General features: G+C 43.8%; 1 protein-coding gene across 1 annotated transcript in view; it reads right to left on the bottom strand.

Moving 5' to 3' along the window:
* The window catches only part of LOC141141226 (zonadhesin-like), a 74522-nt gene that overhangs the window by 14130 nt on the left and 43252 nt on the right, over positions 1-17140 (bottom strand). Inside the window, exons 11-12 of the mRNA XM_073628911.1 lie at positions 5636-5720; positions 5099-5128 (exon numbers count right to left, since the gene is read on the bottom strand). Coding sequence (XP_073485012.1) covers positions 5099-5128; positions 5636-5720 — 115 coding nt within the window. The remainder of the gene's footprint in view (positions 1-5098; positions 5129-5635; positions 5721-17140) is intronic.

Genomic DNA, 17140 nt, shown 5'->3' on the forward strand with positions numbered 1-17140 from the left:
GGGGGGGGTCGGTGGGCACATTGGCTGCATATGATGGGCATAAGTGGCTGCATATACTGGGGACAAGTGGCTGCATATAGTGGGCACAAGTGGCTGCATTTGATGGGCACAAGTGCCTGCATTTGATGGGCACAAGTGGCTGCATATGATGGGCATAAGTGGCTGCATATGATGGGCACAAGTGGCTGCATTTATTGGGCACGAGTGTCTGCATTTATTGGGCACAAGTGGCTGCATTTAATGGGCACAAGTAGCTGCATTTGATGGTTACACGTGGCTGCATATGATGGGCACAATTGGCTGCATTTGATGGGCACAGTGGCTGCAAATGATGAGCACAATGGCTGCATATGATGGGCACACATGGCTGCATATGATGGGCACACATGGCTGCATATGATGGGCACAAGTGGGTGCATATGATGGGCACGAGTGGCTGCATTTAACGGGCACAAGTGGCTGCATTTAACGGGCACAAGTGGCTACATTTGATGGTCACAATGGCAATTGATGGGGGGTTCAGTATTTTTCAGTTTGTTTGCACCCCCAAAAAATTTTGAGCACCAGCCGCCACTGCGTTCAAGCAGTGGGTTGAACAAAAAAAATGACCTGATTCCCCATCCACACATTCCATGTTGATAGGTGAATCCTCCTGTATCATTGAATTCTGGCAGTGAAGAGACTTTGCCATTGTCAGAATAAACAGATCACTGCTGCCGTCTATAGCTGGCAGCGCTAATCGAGCAGGGAAAAATCTGTCAGGGAGGTGTACTGAAGTTGTTTGGTAGATAGGCTTCTCTGCAACCACAGTGTCCATACATGCATCAAAAATTAGCTGATCCCTGCTGAACTGGGCAAATCTTGATCCATCCACAAGTGGCTGCATATGATGGGCACAAGTGGCTGCATATGATGGGCACAAGTGGCTGCATATGATGGGCACAAGTGGCTGCATATGATGGGCACAAGTGGCTGCATTTGATGGGCACAATGGCTGCATATGATGGGCACAAGTGGCTGCATATGATGGGCACAAGTGGCTGCATATGAAGGACACAAGTGGCTGCATTTGATGGGCACAAGTGGCTGCATTTAATGGGCACAAGTGGCTGCATTTGATGGGCACAAGTGGCTGCATATGATGGGCACAAGTGGCTGCATTTGATGGGCACGAGTGGCTGCATTTAACGGGCACAAGTGGCTGCATTTGATGGTCACAAGTGGCTGCATATGATGGGCACAAGTGGCTGCATTTGATGGTCACAGTGGCTGCATATGATGGGCACAATGGCTGCATATGATGGGCACACATGGCTGCATATGATGGGCACACATGGCTGCATATGATGGGCACAAGTGACTGCATATGATGGGCATGAGTGGCTGCATTTAACGGGCACAAGTGGCTGCATTTAACGGCACAAGTGGCTGCATTTGATGGTCACAAGTGGCTGCATATGATGAGCACAAGTGGCTGCATATTATGGGCACAAGTGGCTGCATTTGATGGGCACAGTGGCTGCATTTGATGGGCACAGTGGCTGCATATGATGGGCACACAAGGCTGCATATGATGGGCACACATGGCTGCATATGATGGGCACAAGTGGCTGCATATGATGGGCACGAGTGGCTGCATTTAACGGGCACAAGTGGCTGCATTTGATGGTCACAAGTGGCTGCATTTGATGGTCACAAGTGGCTGCATGTGATGGGCACAAGTGGCTGCATTTGATGGGCACAGTGGCTGCATATGATGGACACAAGTGGCTGCATTTGATGGGCACAAGTGGCTGAATATGAGGGGCACAGGGGCTGCATTAGATGGGCACAATTGGCTGCATATGATGGGCACAGTGGCTGCATATGATGGGCATACATGGCTGCATATGATGGGCACAGTGGCTGCATATGATGGGCACAATGGCTGCATATGATGGGCACAATGGCTGCATATGATGGGCACAGTAGCTGCATTTGATGGGCACAATGGCTGCAATTGATGGGGGGTTCAGTATTTTTCAGTTTGTTTGCACCCCCAAAAAATTTTGAGCACCAGCCGTCACTGCGTTCAAGCAGTGGGTTGAATAAAAAAAAATGACCTGATTCCCCATCCACACATTCCATATTGATAGGTGAATCCTCCTGTATCATTGAATTCTGGCAGTGAAGAGACTTTGCCGTTGTCAGGATAAACAGATCACTGCTGCCGTCTATAGCTGGCAGCGCTAATCGATCAGGGAAAAATCTGTCAGGGCGGTTGTACTGAAGTTGTTTGGTAGATAGGCTTCTCTGCAACCACAGTGTCCATACATGCATCAAAAATTAGCTGATCCCTGCTGAACTGGGCAAATCTTGATCCATGTATGAATAGCTTTAGGCTGTCCATAGATGGGTCTGTTTTTTTAAAACAATGGGTTTAAAAAAAAAAGGAATTCATTCTCCCATTCTGACTTTCGATGTGTGGATGTGGGAATGCTCCTGCTGTGTTATTGTACTCAGACAGCGAGGAGAGATCCCTGCCAACAGAATACACTGCAAGAATATGAATCAAAATGTGTTAATTTCTCTGCTGAAATGGCTGAATTTCGATCCATGTATGGGCAGCTTTAGGGCAGCTTTTTTGTTCTGCCAGTGGGTTGGGTTGAAGGAAAAACTTAGGATTCCCCATCCACACATTGGAGGTGGTAGAGAGCTCCCACTGGGCTATTGTACACTGCCAGTGAGGAGACTTCCCTGCCATCAAAATGCACTTATCAGCACTGCCGGCTATAGCTTGCAGGGCTAATCGATTGGAGGGTCATTGTACTGAAGTCAGTCGGTTGGTTTACTTTGGTACAACCACAGTGTCCATACTGTACATGTATCAAAATTTGTTTCAGGAACCTCCTGAACCAACCAAATTCCTATATACAGTATACATGGGCATATTTAGGCTGGCCATAGATAGGACATTTTTTTCATTCAAACATGGAGTTGAATGAAAAAAACTTACACGATTCCCCCATTCACACACTTAATGTGGATGGTCCCGCCCCCCGTTATTTAAGAACCATCAGACGAGGAGATGCCGTCACACAGCGGGAGCCTCCCTCCATGCCAGCATGGGTGCGGAGCGGCCCGGAGAAGAAAATGAAGAAGAGAAGAAGAGAAGAAGAGAAGAAGAGAAGAAGATGAAGAAGATGAAGAGAAGAGCGGGAGCCTCCCCCATGCCATGGGTGCGGAGCGGCCCAAGGAGAAGAAGATAGAAGACGCCGCGGAGGAGATGCTGGATGACAACGCCGGAGGAAGAACCAGAAGAGCCAGAAGAACCAGAAGAAGAAGATGAAGGAAGATAGAAGAAAGAAGAAGCATTTAAATAAAGGAATTGTCAAAAACTGTCTCTTGTCATTTTTAACATTTTTGACAGTTTTTTAGTGAAATGGTAGGGGTAAGTACCCCCTTACCATTTCACACAGGGGGGGCCGGGATCTGGGGGTCCCCTTGTTAAAGGGGGCTTCCAGATTCCGATAAGCCCCCCACCCGCAGACCCCCACAACCACCGGCCAGGGTTGTGGGGATGAGGCCCTTGTCCTCATCAACATGGGGACAAGGTGTTTTGGGGGGATACCCCAAAGCACCCTCCCAATGTTGAGGGCCTGGTACGGTTCAGGAGGGGGAGCGCACTCTCGTCCCCCCCTCTTTTCCTGCGGCCTGCCAGGTTGCGTGCTCAGATAAGGGTCTGGTATGGATTTTTGGGGGGACCCCACGCCGTTTTTTTTTTTTTTTGGTGCGGGGTTCCCCTTAAAATCCATACCAAACCCTTCAGGTCTGGTATGGAATTTAGGGGGAACCCCACGTCATTTTTTTAAAAATTTTGGCCGGGGTTCCCCTTAATATCCATACCAGACCTGAAGGGTCTGGTATGGAATTTAGGGGGACTCCCACGTCATTTTTTTTTAATTTTGGTTCGGGGTTCCCCTGTGGGGAATTCCCATGCCGTTTTTATCAATGAACTTCTATGTGTATTGTCGGCAATGCAATAGCCGCGAGTAGTTTTAAATGGGTTTTTTCCTTCGAAATGTCATTTTGCTGTCAGACTGTTCTAAACACGGGATACATGCGCCCCTTTACAGGCATACTATAGACACCCCCAGCTACGAAATTTAAAGGGATATTACACTTTTATTGTTTGACTTTAAGCATTATTAAAATCACTGCTCCTGAAAAAACTTCCGTTTTTAAAACTTTTTTTTGCATTGATCCATGTCCCCTGGGGCAGGATCCAGGTCCCCAAACACTTTTTATGACAATAACTTGCATATAAGCCTTTTAAATTAGCACTTTTGATTATTCATGTTCGTGTTCCATAGACTTTAATGGTGTTCGCGTGTTCGAACAAACTTTTTTCCTGTTCGCATGTTCTGGTGCGAACCGAACAGGGGGGTGTTCGGCTCATCCCTATCCTTGAGTAATGGGGCTCACTCTGTATATTGTATCAATGAAGAAGCAGCATTTTCAACCGAGGTTATAAAGTGTGTTGGGGTTAAAGAATGAGTCCTCCTCTGACTCTCTAACATAGGGAGGTGGTTTGTAGCACACAGAGAGAATTGTGAACAATGCTAACTGATATAATTATATTATATTTAATCAATGAAAAGTTACCAAATTGAAGTTTTTAGGGTTACATAAAATTTACCTTTTTCATAGGCAAAATCCTGATTTCATATTTCTGGACAGTAGCAGACAAAAATTATGTTTTAACCTAATCTGCATGATCTCAGTTCAGTCTGGGCAAATGTCTCAGAAAAGCAAGGTGGAATAGTTTCTTTACTATTATTTCTTTTTTTCTTATATACAGTAAGAGAGAATTTGGAGGAACAACAAATATGAGTTTCCTGCCACAATCAAACAACATGGAAAAATGTTTTTATTTGAAAGGAAAACAGGATTTTTTGAAAGGGATATAAGATGGTAAGCGCTTTGGTGGACAAGGACAAGTGTGACTTCTATTTACTCTTTAAGGTTCCTAATAATATGTCAATACTATACAAATAGGGAAAATAAACAACAACCGAAGTAACTCAGAATGCTTTTTAAGATAATCACGTGTATTTACCTTTTGGTTTTAATGTTGTCTTGGTGGTATCTAAAAAGATAAAATTAATATAAAAGTAAGTCATCAACAAAACAGTTTCTATATCAATGACACTCACATTTTAGGCCTCGTTCACACCGGTGCAGAGAGCCATACAGTGTGAAGAAGGTGTTTGTTTATGCTACCAGAAAGTGCCCAGTAATGATAGGAGTTTTTGCGCACAGCCCCCTGTACAGGTTACTAACACATTGTGGCTGTACCCGTGTCACTGCACAGCTGAACTTTTCTATGCGTACAGTGAAACATAAGCGGCCCCAGATGCAAACTATCTGGATTCAGGACTGCTTAACTGTCCCTGTATGCATGCAAACACTCAGATGCATTGTGACACATGTGCAGCCACAGTCTGTCATTGATTTGTACAGGCAGCTGTATGCAAACACTTGTCACTACCTGGCACCTCCCAGTCTGCATAAATACAAGCTTCCTTGTAAACTTGCAACTTCAAAGCAAAACCAATGAAAAGATTATGAATAACAAGTGGATTACATGACTTACCAACACAATATCCTGGAACAAGAGAGATATCATCAATGGCAACATCGCTGCGGTAATCTTCACCTCTAACACCTTCAATGAAAACCTGTTAAAAACAAACCATCCATTTAAATGCTTAAGTTGATATGAAAAGTACAATAGCCCAACAACAGAATACATTTCAGTGTAGTAAAGTCTTACCAGCGAAACATGTTTCAAATGAAGTAAGTTCACCTATTCAGCTCTCATACTCCTTATGGACCCAAGTATTTTTACATTTCCCCTATAAGCCTGTTTTTCAGTGTTAACGTTGACATTACATTGTTTTTGTTTTGTTTGTTTGTTTTTTGTTGTTTTTTTATTTAGACAAACTTGGCTCTTTTTTTGCTAATATTTTCTCACAAAATTGATTTTATTTTCTATGTAATCTCTAAACAAAAGACCATACACATTTAAAATTGCATTTCTTTTTTATTTTGACCAGTATTTGCTTTTTTTACTGTAAATACAAAGTAAGCCTCTTATCTCAATATCTTAATATTAATTCCACACGGCACAATCATACTCAATATAAGTCATTTATAAATACAGTACCATATATGTTAAAAAAATGTATCCAAAAAAAATATATATATATAAATAAAACTTGACATGTGTTTGTGTCCTTATTACTGGGAAGATTAAAAAACTTGAACTTGAAATAATCTTGAAAAACATTTCTACTGTGCTTCACTCTGTGCCAGATTACCACCACCATTAGCTGCTCACCTTATAACTTGACCTACAAACAATAGGTCACGTGTGCTTGTTCCCTTGAGGATAACAACCAAACTGACCCAACTCACCTGGTGGTCTCTTTTAGAACACACCAAGGATACTCTCCTCCACTTTTTTTCTCCAGTAAGCTCAGAATAATCATATAAAAACCATCATAGTGCTTTATGTAAAATAATATTCTATATATTTATTAATTAAAACCACATAGGAACCGTATTCACAAGTGCACAATATCTAACACATAATAGATCATTCTCAAAGAGTTCTTATGTACGCCAGGGGCGGATCCGGGGGGGGGGGGGGGACAACGAGGCAATTGCCCACCCCCGACCCCCCCCAGAAAAAAGTACTGACTCCAAGGCTTTCTCCCTCCGCCACCTCACCAGATTTGCATTACGAGGCTTCTAAATGCAGCTGCAGGGACTTTATTTCTGCTTCCCCTGGCTCTCCCAAAGTCCCAGGTGGCCTAAAATATATTCCCTGGGCCCATCAGTTCATTTAGAGGTGGCCAGTGGCATCACTATGGGGGTCTGGAAGTGATGTGACACCGGGGCTGCTGCTACACACTGGCAGATTTGCAGCACAGCGGTGCAAGTGTCACTTCACTTCCCTGTCAGGCGGAGTGATCTCCACCCGACAGGAGCTTCCTAGTCCCGGCTGGTGTGACGTCACGATTCAGAGGCGGCAGTATTGAAGACAAGATGCACCTGTAGCCAGAGCTGCAAGTAAGTGAGCACTTAGCTAAGGAATTGTCATGTTAATTAGCTACGATGGGCATTGTTATGTTAATGAGCTACGGCGGGCATTGTTATGTTATGTTAATGAGCTTCGGCTGGCATTCTTATGTTAATTAGTTAACACCTTGTGAAGAGGTTAACGCTTTGGAGGAGGGGAGGGGGTTAAATAATTTACATTGGTAATTGTAATATGGCACATGGAGGGGGTTAATGTACTCACTCATGTATTACTGACCAGTGGCAATTAACCCCTTTGTGCTGCATTAATGACAGTGGCACTATCAATGTTAATTAACCCCTTTTATGCTACAGCATGAAGGGGTTTATAAACACTGCCACTAGTGCCACTAATGCAGCACAAAGGAGTTAATTAATTGCCACTGGTCAGTAATACATCAGTGAGTACATTAACCCCCTCCGTGTGTCATATTACAATTACCAATCATCATCATTATCATCATGATAATCACACAGTACAGGTGCGTTGAGCCACAGCCCCTGTATTGTGTGATTATCATGATAATGATGATGATATAGAATGACAGAAAAATTCATCTTTAGGCTTCATTTACACAGGGCGTGCAGCAGACATGCGTCTAACATGCAGGGCTGTCTTTTACTGGCTTGGGGATGCATAAAGTGTTACATGCATCCCAATGTCAGCATCCCATTTATTTCTACTGTGACACACAGCCGCTATATCCCAATATGTCATGCTTGTGGATCCCAGAATGCAGGCAGGGTTTATTCAAGGACCCGCACCAGCATGTCATATTGGGATATAGCGGCTGTGTGTCTCAGTAGAAATAAATGGGATAAAACCACCCCGCTAGTAGCCTATTAGCGGCGCTAAAATGGCGCTAAAAATAGCGCCGCTTTACCGCCGACGCCCGCCCCAGTGTGAAAGTAGCCTTATTTTCTGGCAGTGCCCCTCCCGAGACTAGACTCTGGATCGGCCCCTGATGTACGCTGCAACTTGTGGAAAAAATACAGACACTTCGCAATGCTATTCCTTTTAAAACCGCTGTATGAATGTAAAGGAAATTTGTAAATTCTGTATATAATTTTATTCCATTTGTATGTTTGCCTATGTATTACACACTACACTCACTGTGCACAGGGCACTAATAATGTTTTCATCACATTTTTGCATTCTTTCGAATCCTGATTAGAATTAGCCTGCCTACGTTACGCCCCTTGTTATCATAAAAGTACAACTGTAATATTAATGTGCCGATTAATTACGGTAATTGTATCGAACAAACAGAACAGTTATTTTGGAAAGATGCTGAGTTTATCTTTTGTGTCTGTTCCCTACTACAGTAGTTATAAATTTGGAACCACTGATCAATATGAGGATAGAAGTTGCCTATCTATAAAATTTACAGAACAATAAATTAGTTTGTCTCATGAATGGCAGCGTTCCTTTTCACCCACACTCTGCATAGATACTCCAAAACCATTTAGCATCACTGGCTCTGCTCTTACATGTTATGTCAACGGAGTGGCTTCCTCAGAGGTATTTCCTCAGAGGGATTTCTCCCTCTGAGGAAGCCTCGCCCATGGCATAACATATAAGGGCAGTGCCGGTGATGCTAAATGGTTTTGGGAGTATCTATGCCGAGTGTTGGTGAAAAGGAAGGCTACCATCCGTAAGACAAACAAATTCATACAGCAGTTTTGAAGGGGAATAGTATAGCAAATTGACTGTACTTCATCCACAAGTTGCAGCCTCTATACAGACTCTTTGGGAATGATCTATTATGTGTGAGATACCTGTGGTGCACCAGTTTTGTAAACTTACATTGTGAGTACAATGCCTACAGTTTTAATTAACAAATATATATTATTTTACCTTAAGCACTATTATGGTTTTTATATGATTTTTCTGAGATTCCTGGTGAAAAAGAGTGGAGGAGAGTGATCTTGGTGTGTTCTAAAAGAGACCATCTGGTGGGGTAGATCCGTTTGGTTGTTTCCCTCAAGGGAACAAGCACAAATGACCTATTGATTTATGGTGGTGGTAATCTGGCACAGAATGAAGCGCAGAAGACATTTTTTCAAGAATATTTCAAGTTTAATTTTTCCAAATAATGACACAAAAACATGTGGAGTTTTATTTTTTTTTATTTTTTAGATATGTTTTTTGCACATATATGGGACTGTATTTGTATGTGAGTTATATTGAATGTGATTGTGCAGCGTGGTATTTATATTAGGATATTCACATTTGGTGTGTGGTATACTTGGTAGATTTCTGCAGCAGCACATCATTTTAGTTTCATTTTCACATTCATTCCTTCAAACAAATAAAAAATATTAGTGGTAAAAAATAGAAAAAAGGAAGAAAAAAAAAATAAAAGTTAAGGGGAGAAAGGAATTAACTAAGTCTGATTACAGTTAGCTAAGGGTGAAGAAGGCGATAAATTGGAACATATTTTATTTAAGCTCTGTTACTTGGTATTAATCAATGACACTTGCAGTCTACATGCAAGTATAATTTTACACGGGAGCAGTTGAATTTTGACACACATTTTTGCTTTGTAATACCAGTTTTGATGGCTGGTAATTTCCAGTAAGTGTGATGGGGGAAAAGAGCTGCATGTATTAGATACATCAAATAAACTTTAAGGAAGTTTTTGGGATGTATCACCTATGTTCAACCACTTGGGTACAGTACCTTTAACCTATATAAACCCTCTTAAATCTCAGGGGTTTTCAGGTTTTGGACATGTGATTACAATTGCAGCTTCATTCTGCAATCAAATTGACCAATCTTGATATTTTTGAAGACAGGTAGTACTTTTTTTGATACCATACTTTAAATGAAATACTTTATTTTATAAGTGTTTTTCTGTTGATTTTGACCACATAAAAATGTAAAAGGCAAAGGGGGAGATTTACTAAAACAGGAGCACACAGAATTTAGTGCAGATCTGCATAGTAACCAATCAGCTTCCAGTTTTTTTTTTGTGAAAGGTTAATTGAACAAGCTAAAGTTAAAAGCTGATGGATTACTATGCACAATGACACCAGATTCTGTGTGCTCAAGTTTTAGTAAATTTCCCCAAAATGTTTTTTTTTCTGAAATAAATTTGTAATTAGTTTGCAATCAACCAATACCAAATTTGCCTGTTTATTACAAGTTATGGGAACAACATAGATTAGAAGCAAAGGTGTATGTGTATGTGAGATTTATATATGAAGCTTTTTTCTCACACTATTGCATGACAACAAAGGTCCTATCTTTGAAAATATATTGAAAGACCCCAAAGACTGCACTATTTTAAACAGAAAACTTAAGTGTTAGTGAATATTTTGAACATTTTGAAATTAATAATTTTATATTGGGATAAGACCTCATTAAAATGGGAATACTTAGGTGTAGGGATGGGCCGAACACCCCCCGGTTCGGTTCACACTAGAACATACCGAACAGGCAAAAAATTTGGCAGAACACTTGAACACTGTTAAAGTCTATGGGACACGAACATGAATAATCAAAAGTGCTCATTTTAAAGGCTTATATGCAAGTTATTGTCATAAAAAGTATTTGGGGACCTGGGTCCTGCCCCAGGGGACATGTATCAATGCAAAAATAGTTTTTAAAAACGGCCGTTTTTTCGAGAGCAGTGATTTTTTTAATGCCTAAAGTGAAACAATAAAAATGAAATATTCCTTTAAATATTGTGCCTAGGGGGTGTCTATAGTATGCCTGTAAAGTGGGACATTTTTCCTGTGTTTAGAACAGTACCAAAGCAAAATGACATTTCTAAAGAAAAAATTGTCACTTAAAACTGAACGCGGCTGTAATGAATTGTCGGGTCTCGGCAATATAGATAAAACTTATTGAAAAAAAGAGCATGGGACCCCCCCAGTCCATTACATGGACTATGTATAATACTATGTATTACCAGGCCCTTTGGGTCTGGTATGAATATTAAGGGGTCACCTATTTGAATATTAAGGGGAACCCCGAACCAAAATTTAAAAAAAAATTGTGTGGGGGTCCCCCTAAAATCCATACCAGGCCCTTTAGGTCTGATATGGAAATTAAGGGGAACCCTGCACCAATTTTTTTTTTTTTAATGGCGTAGGGTTCCCCCCAAAATCCTAAGGGGAACCCTGTGACCAAATTTTAAAAAATGGTGTAGGGGTCCCCCCAAAATCCATACCAGACCCTTATCGGAGCACAAAACCTGGCAGGCTGCAGGAAAAGAGGGGGGACGAGAGAGCGCCCCCCTCCTGAACCATACCAGGCCACATGCCCTCAACATGGGGAGGGTGCTTTGGGGTAGCCCTCCAAAGCACTTTGTCCACATGTTGATGGGGACAAGGGCCTCATCCCCACAACCCTTACTCAGTGGTTGTGGGGGGTCTGCGGGCGGGGGGGATTTTCGGAATCTGGAAGCCCCCTTTAACAAGGGGACCCCCATATCACCCCTGTGTGAAATGATAACGGGGTACAAATGTACCCCTACCATTTCACAAAAAAGTGTCAAAATGTTAAAAAAAAAAAAAGACACAGCTTGGGACAAGTCCTTTATTAAAAAATAAAAAAATAAAAATGTCCCACAATGTCCATTCATCGTCTTATATCGCTCCGCCGATGGACCGAAAAAGAAAAAAAAAATCTGCCACCGATCCGCCTCCATGGGAGGCTCCCGCCATGTGACGCTTCATTGCCTTTGACAGTTCTTATATAACTGAGGGCGGGGCCACCTGGTTACGTAAAAGGGTGACCCTGCCCCCCTCTGACGCCACGGGGAAGCCATGGGAAATTCCCGGGCATCAGAGGGGGGTGAGGTCACCCAGGTACGTCATCGTGTGGCCCCGCCCTCAGTTATATAAGAACTGTCAAAGGCGATGAAGCATCACATGGCGGGAGCCTCCCATGGAGGTGGATCGGTGGCGGATTTTTTTTCTTTTTCGGTCCGTCGGCGGAGCATCATAAGAAGATGAATGGACATCGTGGGACATTTTTATTTTCTTATTTTTTGATAAAGGACTTGTCCCAAGCTGTGTCTTGTTTTTTTTAACATTTTGAAACTTTTTTGTGAAATGGTAGGGGTACATTTCACACAGGGGTGATATGGGGGTCCCCTTGTTAAAGGGGGCTTCCAGATTCCGATAAGCCCCCCCGCTCGCAGACCCCCACAACCACCTGGCAAGGGTTGTGGGGATGAGGCCCTTGTCCCCATCAACATGGGGACAAGGTGCTTTGGGGGCTACCCCAAAGCACCCTCCCCATGTTGAGTGCGTGTGGCCTGATACGGTTCAAGAGGGAGGTGCTCTCTTGTCCCCCTCTTTTCCTGTGGCCTGCCAGGTTGCGTGCTCAGATAAGGATCTCGTATGGATTTTGAGAGGAACCCTTACGCCATTTTTTTTTAAATTTTGGTGCGGGGTTCCGGTTTTTGGGGGGACCCCTATGCCATTTTTTAAGAAACATTGGCGCAGGGTTCCCCCTAATTTCCATATAAGACCCGAAGGGCCTGGTATGGATTTTAGGGGGACCTCCACACAATTTTTTTTTTTTTCATTTTGGTTTGTGGTTCCCCTTAATATTCATACCAGACCCAAAGGGCCTGGTAATGGACTGGGGGATCCCATGCTCTTTTTTTCAATGTGTTTTATCTATATTGCCAAAACTCGACAATTCATTACAGCCGCGATCAGTTTTAAATGACAATTTTTCCTTTAGAAATGTCATTTTGCTGTGGTACTGTTCTAAACACGGGAAAAATACAGTTCAACTACCTTTTCCCACAGATCCTTTGACAATTCTTTTGCTTTCCCCATGACTCAGAAACTTCAGGGCAGCACTGGATGAAAGATGCAAAGGTCCGTCAGGAGTCCAGAAACTCATTGACCTTTAATACACACACACTAATTACAAGCAAACAGATCACAGGTGAGGATGGTTACCTTTAATAGTCATTCAAACCCCTTTGTGTCAACTTGTGCGCATGTTATCAGGCCAAAATCACAGGGTATGTAAACTTTTAAACAGGGTCATTTGGGTAATTTCTGTTGCCATTAGGATTTAAAAAGAGTAAAACACAGTTGATTGATAATAAATTCTGCCAGGGTATGTAAACTTATGAGCACAACTGTACTATAGCACGAATATGCAATCACGCCGGAATTAGCGCTCAAAACTCCAAATGGCACTAATTAGCGCCCAAATAGAATTCGCAATAGCTCTGGTGAACAAATACCTCCCAAAATTGAATTCACTATAGCGCCCAGACAACAGATAGCGCCCAAACCCTTACTCTTGTTAGGACCCGGAGAATTGCCCATGGAAAGAACGTTTAGAGCATGATATGATCGCCTTAATGGTACTGAAATATGTGGTATATTGTTTAAAGGTCATCTGCTTTTAAAGCAGTGTTGCCAACCGCCCCTAGATTTACGGGTAGCCCATAAAAACAAGCCATTTTTCCGGTGCCCGTGAAAGCCCGTAGTAAGGGAAAAGTGCCAGTAAAAATGGCGGCGATCGGCTCGGATCAGAACTGCGCATGCGCAATTCCGGAACTCCCCGAGAAGATCCGATATTGAGCCGCCGAGCGAGTTTCCTGCACAGCCTCTGCCCAGCCCACCACCACCGCCGCGGCCTGCGCAGCCAATTATGTCAGTGCATTTTTCCCGCTAACACTGCTGCCAGCCTATCAACAGGCAGGAGCCGAGCGGGCAGACTGAGAGGAGTCATCGTGGACTGGAGAGCAGAGATCTGAGCTACGGGTCGGGGTCTCGGGGAGAGAAGACGCGTCACGCGGTGCAGGGGTCTCTGGAGTGGACGGACTGGCACTGATACTATTACTGGTCTGGACCAGAGCACAGCCACAGCACACCCCGGCGCCTACACGTAGGCTTCAGTGGCTGCTTGAAGCTCCGCTCACCACACACTGCTGTCTTGCCTTCTATGTTAAAGCTCCGCCCACCACTGGGACTGCAACAGCTTCTGCAAACTAAAGCTTCGCATTCTACACAGGGCTGCACTGTCTTCAGATAATTAGCACCGCCCCCTCTTCCCGGCCGTTACCCAGGAGACGCGTCCTCTAGTCAAATCATGTGCAACACAGACTTCCATAGAGAGCACATGAGAGATCTCCATCCGAGGCTGGGGTGAGTGTGATATATGGGGGGATGGTATACACATGTGTGTGATTATACAGTTAATATGGAGGGATGGTATACACCTGTGTGCTGTAATCACCCCCCCTTCTAATTCTGTGTGGGGGGGGGGATCACCTTCCTTTTTTATGGAAACCCAAAAATTCCCAGTTGTCACCAGAACAGGAAGTGAGGGCAAATCTCCCATTGGGGACACCTGCCTTATAGGGGATTCCCCTCACTTCCTGTGATGTCCTGTGCCATCTGTGATATGTAGAGATCAGCTAATTGGCGTCATCCTCATCCTACCATGTCCGCAGCTTCTGTCCTCCATGGCTCCACCTTCTGTACCATGTCCGCAGCATCTGTCCTCCACTTCCTGTACCATGTTCGCAGATTCTGTCCTCCACCTCCTATACCATGTCCGCAACGTCTGTCCTCCACCTCCTGTTCCATGTTCGCAGCTTCTGTCCTCCACCTCCTGCACCATGTCCACAGCTTCTGTTCTCCACCTCCTGTACCATGTCCGCAGCTTCTGTCCTCCACCTCTTGTACCATGTTCGCAGCTTCTGTCCTCCACCTCCTGTACCATGTCCGCAGCTTCTGTCCTCCACCTCCTGTACCATGTCCGCAGCTTCTGTTCTCCACCTCCTGTACCATGTCCGCAGCTTCTGTCCTCCACCTCCTGTACCATGTCCGCAGCGTCTGTCCTCCACCTCCTGTACCATGTCTGCAGCGTCTATCCTCCACCTCCTGTACCATGTCTGCAGCTTCTGTCCTCCACCTCCTGTACCATGTCCGCAGCTTCTGTCCTCCACCTCCTGTACCATGTCCGCAGCTTCTGTCCTCCACCTCCTGTACCATGTCCGCAGCTTCTGTCCTCCACCTCCTGTACCATGTCCGCAGCGTCTGTCCTCCACCTCCTGTACCATGTTCGCAGCTTCTGTCCTCCTGTACCATTTCTGCAGCATCTGTCCCCCACCTCCTGTACCATGTCCGCAGCTTCTGTCCTCCACCTCCTGTACCATGTCCGCAGCTTCTGTCCATCTCTTGTATCATGTCTGCAGTCTCTGAGGGGGAGTTTGGAGAAGAGTCCCGAGTGGGAACACTGCCAGGATGGGGTCACAAGAGAAATCAGACGTGTGGACTGTGGAGAGGAGACTATAGAACAAAACCAGAGCCGCCAAGCTGGAGCCATCTGACTGAGTCCTACACGGTGCACCTGAGAGGAGGTCAGTGACAGCACCACCAGGCCAGTCTGAGGGAGGTCACTGATGTAAGGGGGGAGTAAATACAATAATGTAAGGGGGCACTGATATAAAGGTTCCCCCCCTATATTAGTAACACCCTCTTCACCGTAGTGCATTCACTGTGCGGAAGGTGGTCTCTGGTCATTAGAGCCCCGTCCTTACATCAGAATTCCCCCTTAGAAGATCATGATCTGCAGCGTTCCCCTTTACATAAGCGTTCCGTTTCACTGTAAGGGGGATCCCTGCAGACTCTGATGTAAGGGGGGGAACCCAGTGCTGGCTGGGTTACAGTAACCTGACCTTAAATGTAAATGAAGAAAGTTGTTTCAATAGATTAGAACATATAAAGGTCGGTGCTAACTCTCTTATGCTTATGTCTGTGAATATAGTGCATAACATACAACCACACAAAAACAATATAAAATCATACAATGAGTCATCGTCATGTAGTGGAAAAAACACACCAATACGCCACATAGCGACAGGTACTCTTAATTGGCCAAGCTGAGCTCCACCTTCACTCGTGTGAGAAGATTGGTGAGCAGACTCACCAAATATATCAATGGAATACTTCAGAGGCTCAAGTCCTTTAGAGGGGCAATCTTTATGTTCACAAGGCTATATGACTTGGTGTAAACAGAAATAATCACACAGCGCAATATGTTTTAGATGTAAATCAAACACCAGTACGGAAATAGAAGTGCTCACTCACATATTAAGGTGCTCATCTGCTAGCACTAGCATGTACAGCAATCTTTAGCCAGAATAGAGACAAAGTCTCTCCACATCTCAGCGTGAGTTTCACCCCAGCAAGATCTGGAACCAGCCATACCGGAAATGACATCAGCAAAAGAGAGTGCACAGCCTCAATGCATTTTGTGATCAACACATCATAAGGAAGCTGGCTCCGGATATTGCTGGGGTGGAATGCATGCTGAGACACGGAGAGACTTTGTCTCTATTCTGGCTAAAGATTGCTGTGCATGCTGGTGCTAGCAGATGAGCACCTTAATATGTGAGTGAACACTTCTATTTCCTTACTGGTGTTTGAGTTACATCTAAAACATATTGTGCTATGTGCTTATTTCTGTTTACACCGAGTCATATAGCCTTGTGAATGTAAAGATTGCCCCTCTAAAGGACTTGAGCCTATGAAGTATTCCATTGATAGATTTGGTGAGTCTGCAATCTTCTCATACGAGTGAAGGTGGAGCACAGTTTGGCTAATTAAGAGTACCTGTCACTATATGGTGTATTGGTGTATTTTTTCCACTACATGAGGATGATTCATTGTATGATTTTCTATTGTTTATGTGTGGTTATATGTTATGCACCTTATTCACAGGCCTAATTATATGAGAGTTAGCACCGACCTTTATATGTTCTAATTGATTGTTAGGTGATTTATTTCACTTGTTGAAGGGGCAGCTTTCACTCAACATTTTACTTTATTTGTATTTGATTGGTGACACTTTTTGTTTATTGGATTACACTAATGTGACAATGGCCAGTTTTTGACAAGTCCTTTATTAAAAATGTCTTCTTCTTCTTCCCCGCTTCTTCCTCCTTCTTTCTCGGGTCTTCCTCTGGGTTCTCCTTCCCTGCTTCTTCCTTTGGTATTCTCCTTCTTTCTTCGATCTTCCTTT

Source organism: Aquarana catesbeiana, linkage group LG04 (assembly GCF_042186555.1).
Source record: "Aquarana catesbeiana isolate 2022-GZ linkage group LG04, ASM4218655v1, whole genome shotgun sequence".
Classification (NCBI taxonomy): Eukaryota; Metazoa; Chordata; class Amphibia; order Anura; family Ranidae; genus Aquarana; species Aquarana catesbeiana.